Source organism: Artemia sp. Qi Xiang Cuo, chromosome 20, assembly GCF_049724085.1.
Source record: "Artemia sp. Qi Xiang Cuo chromosome 20, ASM4972408v1, whole genome shotgun sequence".
NCBI classification, from domain to species: domain Eukaryota; kingdom Metazoa; phylum Arthropoda; class Branchiopoda; order Anostraca; family Artemiidae; genus Artemia; species Artemia sp. Qi Xiang Cuo.
This window is the reverse complement of record NC_142813.1, coordinates 5,265,406-5,278,031: the sequence shown is the minus strand read 5'-3', so window position 1 is coordinate 5,278,031 and position 12,626 is coordinate 5,265,406. Positions and strand designations below refer to the sequence as shown.

General features: G+C 36.7%; 1 protein-coding gene across 1 annotated transcript in view; it reads right to left on the bottom strand.

Moving 5' to 3' along the window:
* Positions 1-1,113: 1,113 nt before the first annotated feature.
* Positions 1,114-12,626, bottom strand: part of BHD (folliculin) — a 47,966-nt gene continuing 36,453 nt past the window's right edge. Inside the window, exons 7-9 of the mRNA XM_089105947.1 lie at positions 10,872-10,998; positions 7,912-8,014; positions 1,114-1,511 (exon numbers count right to left, since the gene is read on the bottom strand). Of these exons, the coding sequence (XP_088962073.1) occupies positions 1,418-1,511; positions 7,912-8,014; positions 10,872-10,998 (324 nt within the window). The 3' untranslated portion in view covers positions 1,114-1,417. The remainder of the gene's footprint in view (positions 1,512-7,911; positions 8,015-10,871; positions 10,999-12,626) is intronic.

Below are 12,626 nucleotides of genomic sequence, written 5' to 3'. Positions count from 1 at the left end.
GTTTATTCATTTATCTCACACTTTCCTCTAGGATGCTTAAATCATCAGCATAATCTAAGTCCAGGAGAGTTTTTCCTTCCCATTTGATTCCGTGGTCTCACATTGCCTTTCCTGTGCTCCTTAATACAAAGTCCATCAAAATAATCCATACAAAGGAGGATAGAACACAACCCTGCTTAACTCCTGATTTATTTAAAAAACCAGCTGCTAACCACTTTTCCTAGATGTTTCATTTGCGATTTGCCCCCCCCCCCCCCCATGAGGTATCCTCAAGGACCCAGGTAAAAGATACAACCCCACAGCCAAACCATCCTCCTTTTTCCCAGCTTGGGACTGACTACATGAAACCTTAACCACTTTGGTAACACCAGTGGTGCCGATTCACTGAAATGTAGTTGGAGAGAGGGAGGGGTGATGGATTTTTCTAAATTTAAGGGATGGGGCGCAATTAAGTTTTTCCTTTTTTTCAATGAGAATTCCTAGAAGCGATTTTTCAATGAAAATACCCCCCCGAAAAATATTTTGAAAAATCTGGGAGGGGGAATATTTTAAGGGAGAAAATGCCCCTCCTCCTGCAACACTAATTGACGCCCTTTCCCCTGCTGTACTAATTGACGTTCTTGGGCAACAAAGATACACCAAGAGCAATTTCAATATCAGAAACTCATGCTTCTAGATATCTCTATCATTTTACCTTTAAAACCAGTGTTGTCAATCATCAATTTCACTACAGTAATTCAAAAGGTGTCAGCTCTTTTCCTGTTCACCGAATACTAATCTAAAACTGCGAAATAATTATATTTGTTATTGGTTTTTTACTGTTATCTTCATCTTTATTGTTATAGTTTTCCTTATCCTTTTTTGATATCCTTAATTTTATTATTCTATTATTGCTTTTAAGCGTAAGCTATAAACCTCGGTGTGGCAAAACGTGACGGTGTGGAAGTCACATAATGCCTTTCCAGTCGCCACTGTCAATTTGCGGCCATTTTCTATAAATTATTTTGATGTGCTGGCTTTAAAATAATTTAGATTTATAAATAATTGAGATATATTCCATTGTATAAAATACTCACCGACTGCAATAACTATATCGGCAGAATTGAATAAATTTAAAATATTTATTGAAAAGGAAAACATAACAAAATGTTGACTAGGCTGACTGGAATTTTAACAAGTTAGGTTGAATTACATCTCAAAACCTTGTGTGTTCTATGGTAAAGTCTATGGTGATGTAATTTACCCTGCCAGCAACATTGTTTAAAGATGGATCATTTTTGAACAGGTGGCTATGATTGGACAGTTAATATAACTGGATAGCTTTCAAGTTTTCCGACTCCTATGATTGGCTTTCCTGTAAAAACTGGCCGTGCTGCTGACAGGGTGAATGACGTCAATCAAGACGAGGACTAAAAAACTAGTTCAAGAACGCTTTCATAATTTCCATGTCTCCTTTCCTCAATCCTGGATATTCTTTGAAATCTTTGGCAAAAGTGCATACTTCAAACAGACTAGAAAAAAAGAAAGGAATAAGTTTATGGTGTAAAAAATTTCTCTAAAACAGTAAAATGATACAGATATGGATGTAACTATGAATTCTGTATTGAGAGGGAATGCTTCTACCTACTATTGGGTAATCTTTATTGACCTTTAAAAACATGTGCAAATCGATTTTGATATCAATATTGTGAGTATCGTACAGGTGCATATCGATTGTACATGTGCATGTATTGTACTAGCGCCTACCAATATTGTGCATATCGATTTTCTTTTGTGCATATTGTGACAGGAAAAGGTCGATAACTTGGATATTTACCGGCGAACCGGTCAGCCATTAGTTCCTACAGTTGTAAAATATTAGAGATGGGCGTACTTTGGTCACGTCCTTCCTATGAAAGAGGATTGACTACCAAATACATTGTGTGATTGGCGCCCCCAAAGGAGGCACAATAGAAGTCGACCAAGAAACACATGACGATGGCTGGATCACCGGGACTGGAGAAGTGCAGATAGTCAGGGACCCAGCCATCGAAATTCTAACATAGGCTTCAACGAGCTAAAGAAGGTTTGAGGAATTTATCAAGGGCGAAATTGGTTGCTGAAAACGAATGTAGGCGGGAACAATGAAAATTTTGTGTTCCAAAGGATATATCACCTAATTTTTATAATCAATGATGCCATCAGCAGTATTTTCTGTTTTTCGACCTAGATAAGAAGTTTGAACTTAGAATGTGAAAGAGAATAAGGTACCGAGAGAGAAAAGAAAAACATGATGAGCACTATCAGATCTAGCTTCCTAACTGCACATAATTCCTGACTTTTCCTGACAGCGTTGTCAAGAACTTGCTAATTGCACTTACAAAAATGATGAGCACTATCAGATCTAGATTCCTAACCACACATCATTAAAACTTACAAAAATGGTGACACAAAAAAAAAAAACAACTTTCCTGTACTTGCATTAGAGTTGTCTTCAAAGGGAGAAGAACAGAGCAGTTGAAGCTACACAGGAAGGTAACAACTCCTTTCCCTTAGTGGCGTCAAAACAGAAGCCACTTGGAATAAATCAAAGTGCACATACATTGAAACCTAGCCTAGACAGAAGTGATCTTTCAGTCACTTTCTGGCATTTGACCTGTTAACACCTATGTTGGGTTAAATTTTTGAAACCCGTTTTTGGAAGTTATTATAATCCAAGTTTCAGTCATTGACCAGTTTCGAGCTATATTAACTGGATTTATTGTTTCGCTATCATGTCAAGGCCCATGAAATACACATACCGTGAGTGGAGACTTCGTCCCGCCAGTGGAACAGTGCAGTGCAGTCGGTGTCAACAGTGGTTTCATCCGCAATGTGCAGGCATTGCTTTTGAGGAGAGAAAACAATGTGGTGAGTGGTTCTATTTAAACGGCCAGTCCCCCCGTTCGTTGAATAAGGACCCCGACTCAACTGTCACACCACTTTATCTCCCCCCTGGCTCTAAACCACGCTCTACACCCAAGTCTGCCACAAAACCTACAACCCCAAAATCAGTTTCAAAAAATCAAACTTCAAGTCCCCCCCTTGTGTTGACTGTGTTAAACATATTAAACAGCTGGCTGATCTCCGAGCTAAATACAATTCCCAATTAGAGAAGAATTCAGAGCATGAAGTAGCCATAGAAGATTTGAAAAAACAAGTTGATATTTTTCTCAATGACCAAAAAATTGGTAACGATATACTCCATGAACGCGATCTTGAAATTAAAAAATTAAGTGAAAATATCAACTCTCATAATTCCCAACGCCTCCTTATGGAAGATGAACTCTGCAGTCTAGAAAACAATCAAGTGACCCTTAAATCAAAAATCACCAAATTACAAGAGGACTTAAAAAACAACGAAGCAATTATTACTACACTAGGGAATCAATTATCAGATTTCAGCAAATCCAGCATTAATTGCAGAGTATCCTATGAGAGCATACAAATACCTACGTGTAGTATGACTACTGATGACGCCCTTGAGTTCGTGAATAGTCCAGTGACTTCCGGTTTTTACATAAATTATCAGGTGATAATGAACTAAACAAAAAGGTTATGGAGAAGTCATTACCAGACGATGACATTTTTATTATTTTTGAAAAAATTACGAAAGTGAAGGATAAAAGTGAAATAAATATAAATATAAGCAGAAAGGAAAATGTGATCTGCAAACATTTTGATAGTGGTTTCTGCAAGTTTTGTAAACAATACAAGTTTCTGTGTATTTGTCGTCATTCTATTTCGTGAGGTAATGCTTCTTATATGTGTATTTTGAACATACCGATATGTTTTCCGTTTGGTATTTTTTTTATTGTTGGTTTAATTTTGCTCGTGAAACTCCAGTGTGGCAGCGTAGTTTCGAAAACAAAAAGTCTTTGTATTGACACCGCCAGTATTCACGACCCCCATCCCCCTCCCCTTGTTCATGTTCCATTCGACTTTCAGTCTTATCCCCCTGCATACCCGATACAAAGCAGTATACAACAGGAATCCATCCCTCGAAACAATCCTCCACCCCAAGTACTTACGCGTACCCAGTCAGTCCAACCCCCACAATCACTTTACTCAATTCGGACCATCCCCAAACCCCCCCACACTCATATTCTTCTCAAAAATCCACTTCCTTTCGACTCCTTTCGACTGCGTGCGTCCAAGAAGTTACCGGCCGGTTCTGGACTCCACCCGTTATTTGCCGAAACAACCCCCCCCCCCTCTCAGACACCCCCCACCGTACTTCCCTCCCTCAGCATCATCTTGTCCCCGACCCCCCATTTAAAAAACACTCCCAACTTGACTTATTCTCAGATCACCAGGAAACCTTTCTCCCTTCCCTTGCACTTTATCCCCCCTGGCTACCCTACCAGTATGACTCTGGTTTAAGAGTAAGCAGGCAGAACGATCCTCTTTTAACACCTCCATGCAGAGTTTCTAAAACTTTAAATAATTACCGCTGTTTAGTCTTCGCTAGTAACTGCTCAATTAAATGCAATTGTATTTGAAAAAGATGGATTTGATCCCGCTGTCCCTTGTTCTCAATATCCAACTTTAGCCTCCGTCAAGAATGCCACTAGAACCCCTGACCCCATCTGTGATGTAAAAAAGTAAAGTGTAAAAATGGTACATTCACAAGTCGCTTTCGATTCCCCAAACTTTTGTTGAGCAACGCTGAAAGCCTTAACTTTGAAAAACTGAATGAATTAGACACCCTCTCTAAAATATATAGATTAGATGTAATCGCTATTACTTAAGTTCAAGCTCAAATTTGCACATGTTAACAATTTTTCTCAATTCATTAAACTCAGACCAGAAAACCACCCTCTGGGTAAGAAAGGTGGTGGAATTCTGTTCTTTGTCCGTAATGATTTAAACCCAAATGAAATCCCAATTCCGTGTCTTACTCCCTTTGATGAAGTTATGTGGGTGTGTTCGACCTAAAGTCTTGCCGCGTCCTTTTAATTTAATTGTCCTTTGTTGTTTTTATTACTCCCTAATCAGAGATCCGCTGACAAAATAAATTTTATCGAAAAATTACTTGCAAGTGCTGACTTTGTACTATCAAAATACCCAAATGCAGGAATTTTCCTGATGGGTGACGCAAACGATATAAGACTTGATTCTACATGTAATGGTTTTAATTTAAAACATATCGTTAATATCCCTTTTACAAAAGGCAATACCACTCTTGATTTAATTTGCTCTAATCTTTCGATGTTTTACAAACCCGTTCTCCACTTTGCCCCCTCTGTGGGGTAGTTACCACTTTAGCATTTTCCTATCTCCACTGGCTAAAGTTAAACAGTCGTTTTCTATAACTGAAACCACCTATAAACCTCTCACGAACCCGAGACTTTTTCGTGTTTGCAATTGGATTAATAATAAAAATTGGTCCTCGGTGTATAACACAAAAGAAGTTGACTGCATGAATCTTTCCCGCCATAACCTATTGAAGAGTGATTATGAATCCACTTTATCTGAGAACAAATTTAAAATGTGTTCTGCAGATAAGCTTATATTGCTGAGTCTTTTCAAAAACTTATAAGAAAAAAAATCAAATTTTTTCAAAGCAGGTCGTATTAGTGAGGCCAATAGTCTAAAGAAGTTCCTAAAGAAAAAATTGAGAAAAGAAGCTTCTGATTATTATAATAGTGAAGTCAAAGATCTATATACTAACAAGCCCAAGCAATGGTACAGAAAATTAAAGAGACATGCGGAGAAAGTCCTTGCGAAATTAATTTTCATCTCACTAAACCCCCTAATAAGACCGCCAACGATCTGAACTTGTACCTTGCTTCCATCGTGCAAAGTCTCCCCCCTTTCACTGGCTCAAGTCCAACTATTCTTCCCAATACTTCCTTCCCCTTTATTTCTCCCTCTGATGTTATAAATAAAATTCTTAAGCTTAGAAAATCAAGTATTTGACCCTTGGACATCCCAGTTGACTTAGTTAAAGCCTTTTCGGACAAAATTGCCGAGCCTTTACCAAATATTTTCAACCACATCATAAAATTTGGTAAATTCCCAAGCTGTTGGAAAGAAGGTTTTATAACACCTGTCCCTAAAAAATGCACCAGTTTGACTTTCGCCAACATTCGCCACATTACACTCACTTCTGTTTTTTCCAAACTTTATGAAGGTTTCCTTTGTGACTGGCTTAAGGATAAAATTTGTCCGCGTATTGACACCCGGCAGTTTGGTAACTTAAAGAAAACTTCCACCACCCATCACCTTATGCACTTAATGCATACCATCGTAAGTAACCTTGATAAAGCAAATGTCTGGCTGAACCTTGTCTTAGTTGATTTCCAAAAAGCTTTTGACCTGGTTGACCACACCACCCTAATTCGCTCACTACTGGTTAACTTTAAACTTGATCCTCTGTTAGTAAATATTGTTATATCGTTTCTTTCAAATAGATCTTAAGTTGTAAAATACAAAAATATTTTCTCTAACCCCTCCCTATATATTGTGGAATTCCTCAAGGCACCTTATTGGGACTACTTTTATTTCTAGTTATGATTAACGATATTGGTAAGGATTTCCCCCAAAGGTGGAATTACGTGAATGACTTGTCGATCCTCGAAGTATGTCACAGGAATGTTAAAAGTGACCCCCTTGAAATTCTAACCCACATTTCGGATGAAGCTAAGAACCTAAATATGAAAGTAAATTCCACTAAATCAAATATAATGACGATAAATTTCTTGAAATCTATTCCCGCCTTCCTTGACCCTATCCCCCCAGATATTTCTGTGTCTTCCTTTAAATTACTTGGGGTTACAATTTGGGGTCTAATTTAAAGTGGGACATCCACGTGAAAGATATTGTCCGTAGAGCTAATGCGTCCATGTCTCTCCTTAAGCTCTTGAATAAATTTAACGTCCCCCCATCCCATTCTTTAAGGATCTATGCTTCCTTTGTCCGCCCACATCTTGAGTATGCTTGTCCGGTTTGACACCGTGGCATATCCCGCGATGAATCAGATAAAATTGAATCTATGTAAAAAAGAGCCCTAAGAATAATTTTTAAAGAAGCTTTGGTACCATATTCACTCCTTCTAAAAAAGTCCAAGCTGGAAACTATTGAGCACATGAGAGGAAGATTGTGCCTCCGTTTTGCAACAAATACAATAATAAACCCTCCTACGGAAAACATTTTCCCCAATAGACACTCCCCATCCAGACACCACCTGCCACGTACTGTTTCTGAACCCATCCCTATTTTGTCCCCCATCCGTTGTTTAACCTCCAGATATGAAAAAACTTTTGTCCCCCTCATTACTGATCAAATAAACCACTAGTTTTTTTTTTTTTTTTTTTTTACTGGTGGTACCCATGCTGGTGTCCGTTTGGTTCATCCGTTCCCTCCCCTTTTTATATACTCTCTTTTAAACCTTTTTAACAATATTTTTATATAATTTTTTTGGTTTTGTTTTAGTTTCAGCCTTTTTAACTTTCTTACATTTGACACTTTTTGTTTTTTTAGACTAATGAATGTCTTTGCCTTTCTGATATTGTTGTTTTTGGCATTGTTCATCCAGGTTTTTAGTTGCTGTGATATTTCTATGTCTTTTTTTATTATATGACCCCGAAATAAAAATTCGGCCCTTCGGGGCTTGTGATAGTCATTTTTTGAAATAAATATCTTATCTTAAATCCAATAACCAAAAGTGACGCCATATGACGTCAAGGTCGTATCCAGGGGGGGTTATAGGATTTGAGCCCCCCCCCCCAGAAATGTGTTCCCGACTCGCAAAAACGTAAAAAAACCGAATATAAACCAATTTTTTTTGCAATTTTTTTTTGTAAACCTCCCCCCCCCTGAAAAAAATCCTGGGTACGTCCTAATATGACGATATATAACTAAAAAAAATATGAAACAAAGGAAACCTACTTTTGTATATAGTTTGATAAAACTTCAAGTTGCAGATCAACAATGTCATAAGTTGCCGGATCCGCTGTAAATATCACCACTAAACGGGAAACAATAACCGAATCTGGAAATAGCAAAAATAATTATCAAATTATAATAATTATAGTAAATAGTAGTGCGAAAACAAAAAATATAGATAAAATCAGTACAAAAATAAGATAATATACATTAAGGCAGTACGAAAGAGAAAGAGTGGCTTTCTGAATTTTTTTTTAAACGAATCACTGAAAAAAAAATTACTGAAATGAAACATAATAGATAAATGGTAGATGAATACACATAGTAAGTATAATAAAAAAAAATAGATACAAAATTATCAATTAGACAGAAACTAGCAGAAACACACAGAAAAGAGAATTCGTAAGTAATACTTCGTATTAGGAAACGGTTTAAAGCGGCATTCAAATACATTTGTAGATAAACGTCCTTGCCTTTACATGCGTATGCACTTACATCTAATTTTCAGGCAGCAAAAGTTCATGCATAAAATTTTGTACTTGAATGCACAAATTACATCCTAGTATACAGTTTGTGAGTGTAGAGCTACAGGCCTTGGAATTCTACCAGTATGGAAGCTACTATCACTATATTCACCATCTATATTTAAAGTGATGTTTACATGAATAATTGAATAGACTTCTATGGCTAAGCCTCACCTGACATCCATGTTTAGGCATAGAATTCCAGCTGGATCTATATGTGAAAACCGCTTAACGCATGAAAATAATATTATCTGAACACTATTTTCGCCATTATCAGCATGTCTGAAACCCCAGTTCCAATATTCCCAAAGAACTTCCACATTAGATGATAAAAACACTAGCAGCTACAGAAAGTGGCCATTATGTTCCCACAGCCGCTTTTAGGAGAAAGTTAGAACCGAGCCTAAAATTGGCCCATTCCCAGTAAGAGCCATCTGACAAAAACGGGAATAAGAATAATTTAACTGGATTTAGAATAGCATATATTTGGCATTAACTTATACGCAAAACAATATTTTATTAAAAAAAAACATTTAAAAAAAACTTGTTTTTAAAATGGACTTAAAAATAGAACAAATGTTTTTCTCGGAGAGCTATTAATATGTTTGAAAACGAGGGGCGCAAAACCGATTTGGCTTTGCACAAAAAAAGAAATCAAATTGATCAATGCTATAAATGCATAAATGAAAAAAGTCGGTAAGTTGAGCAAAGCAAGTTTAAAAATGTATTTATGTGCGGTTGAATCCGCTTTGCACCTTTCGTTCTTATAAATATTCACAGATTCTCAACAAAAAATAAATTATTTTCTAGTTTTAGTCCATTTTGAAAACAAGTTATTTTCTTATATTTATTGTTTTAGTCTTCTCTAAGATCAAAAGTTTTTAGTGTTTTCTAAGAAAAAAATTTGCCTTATCTAGGATTCGAACCTTAGTTGCCACAAGCAATTGCTCTTACCTGCACCGTCAAGTCCCATAAAATATGGGATTTGTTTAAAAAAAAATTCCGTGCCCAAAAACTCGTTTATGTTGTTTTACTTAAGCAAGGGGGATTATAGAAGAGGGGAGAATCTTAATGCTGCATTGTTTCACTGTCATCAGATGTGCATATACTGATAAAATTTGAAAGTGGTAGAAAATGAACACCAAATTTAACGAATTTATGTGACAAACACGTCGGTGATTTGGAGAAAACGAATAAAAAAAGAATATAATGTTTTACAAATCACAATCTGTCCCCATTAGATTCGAATCCCTTACTATCTAACAACCTTTAATCTTATTATAAAGAGCGAATCATCGTTAGTGTATAAACACAATAATCCCTGCACTGTCTTCATCTGATATTGCTAGTGTGTTGCTTATTCAGCCTGAAAGGACTGTTTTCTAACAATTTCGAGTGCGCTTTTTCCACGCCTAATACGCCACTTGTCATCATCCGACGCAGCCCTTTCTATTATCTATTGCTTTAAATTGGCTCGTCTATTCACTCAGTCTATTCTTCGTCTATTCATTCATTTGTCGGCTAGACAAACTGCGGATAAGCTGCAAGATAAACTTGTTAATAAGCTGCAAGACGTTAACGGATAAGCTGCAAAATTGTTGCAGACAAACTACAACAGCTTCCCAAAATATTTTTGGGAAATATTTATATGCAAAAATGTTTTTGTTATACAAAATATTTTTGTTATATATACAATATTTGCCTTATCTAGGATTCGAATCTCAGTTGCCATAAGCAATTGCTCTTACCTACAATAATCACTTGATGAAGATTAAAGATTGAAGATGAAGATTGAGCAATTGCTCTTACCATACAATATTTTTGTTGTATATTATACAAAAATATTTTTGTTAACATATTCCCCCTATCATGTCCTTTAACTATTCCCTTAACATTTTTTTATGCGACGTGATCGGATGGTATTATAATTTCCTACCAGGGTTGCTGCGGTAGCCGCAACCTTGTAAGAGATGATCACGTCCCATAGTAATTCTTACAGAGGACGAGAATTCAACATGGGCATCAGATCGAATGAAGTTCAGCCTTAGATTTGTAGAGGTCAGGCTACTCAGACCCGTTGACTCAAAGCTATACATGATAATTACAACTTTCCTATTTAACTGCTAATCTGATCATCAACACAATGATATTAATACCACTATTAATATTTATATAAGTGGTAAAGTTAGTAGCTCCCTGCCAATCACTAATCTGAGAGAACTTTGCAGCTTTAAGCAACGGGTACCTGAAACGACTATTTTCCATTATACAATCAGAGTCAGTCAGTAGCTTTCCGATCCTTATAAGAGAGTATGCGTTTTTATGCCAACAGGTCAACAGCTACTAGTTAGTAATTATGCACTTTTTCGAAAGGAGTAATAAATGGTTGTTAAATCAAGAATTAGAAATAAACAAGCTCCTAAAAAAAGCTATAATTACCGTCAGTTTTTATTGTTGACATCCTTTCCTTTAGACCTTTCGTAGTTAAAAGAATGCTGGATGTTTCCCAGTAATTCTTACTTAACTGACCAAGTTTTTGGCCCAATAATTTATGGACCAGTAATTCCTGAAATTGAACAATTTCACAATATCACAATATCACAATATCACAATTATCACAATATCACAATATCAACAATATCACAATTTTTGACAAAAAGAAAAAGAAAAGAGTACAAGAGGGAAAGAGTAGTAGAAAGAAAAAATTTAATAGTGTAACTAACCAAAAAATGTTTCAGCCATAAAAAATTGAAAAAAGGTAAAATCTGCTAACTTCATTGATACCTGGTTAATTTTTCTTATTCCTTGTCTTTTTTTCTTTTTTTTTAGTTTAGTGCAGCAGCAGTTGAAACCACGTTTGAATTCAGCACTACTAAGTCGACAGACTGTCGAACCTCATGTCGAAAATATGTCCACATGCCAACATGCCAACTTGTGGATAGGTTACACATGCGCCGTGGAGTATTGTTGACTTTCCGCTTAATTGCGAAGGTGAAGTATCGAGATGTGTTGTTTTTTTTTAATATTTTTGTTAATTCTTATTTCGTTTATGTTCTTTGCAATAGTTTAGGTGGATTCATTTTTATATTCATCTTGTATCAGCCATCAGCTGAATTCAATCATGGCTTGCCATTTAAGCCATCTATAGTGTATAGCCTGATGCAGACCTTTAATGCTTTTAAAGAAATGGGACGTCAACAGGATGCTGAAGAATTACTCACTGTTTTATTGAATGCTCTGAATGATGAAATGCTAACTTCATTGATACCTGGTTAATTTTTTTTATTGCTTGTTTTGTTTTTTTTACTTTGGTGCAGCAGCAGCTGAAGCGATGTTTGAAAAACAGCACCACAGAGTCGACAGACTATCGAGCCTCATGTCGACGCTTTACTCTTTGGCTTCTGATTTGTGCCTTTTCATGTCGGTTTTTTCTTGTGTTTTTCCAATTGTCGAATTTACACAAAACCATTCGTTTTTTTGTTTTTTTTTTATTATAATCTTCACGGCTCCATCACAGATGATGATTTGCCACTAGTCCTGGTAGTTACCTCATTTTCTAACACTGAGGTACTTGTTATACCTTCTCTTGAACGCGTCAAGGGAAGGAGTTTTCGGGATTACCTCTGCCGGAAATCTATTCCATGTGGCAACTGATCGCCGGGCAAAACTCGTTTTCAGATATTGGTGGCGGGAAGTACTCTGCTCAAGCTAGTTCTGACAAGCTGTACTTCAGCGAGTTGATCGCAAAGGCTTTGCTTTATCAGGAACGAGCTTCGATAGCTCCTCTGATGGAGGGTTATACAAGTACTTATAGGAAACCAACATGGACGCCACATCGAAACGTTCCTGGATCAGCTGTGGGATTTTAGCTTTCGTGTTGCCAGAGATTGCTGAACGCACTGCTCTATTTTGAATATATCAGAGTGGAGCAATGTGGCTTTTTGGTGCACCAGCGAAGAGAGGACATGCATATTCCATTACAGGTCTGATGCACGGATTGAAAATTGGCAGAATAGAATTCATCAGGGAGAAGATTTTTGCATCTTAAAATAACTCCTAACTTCTCTTTGCAAGAGGATCTAATTTTTCTGAGATGCTTGGTCCATGAGAGATCCGAAGAGTTATTAACTCACGTTATTACCTCTCCTTTGAAGACGAAATCAGGATGAGCCCCCATATTACGTGCCTTAGAAA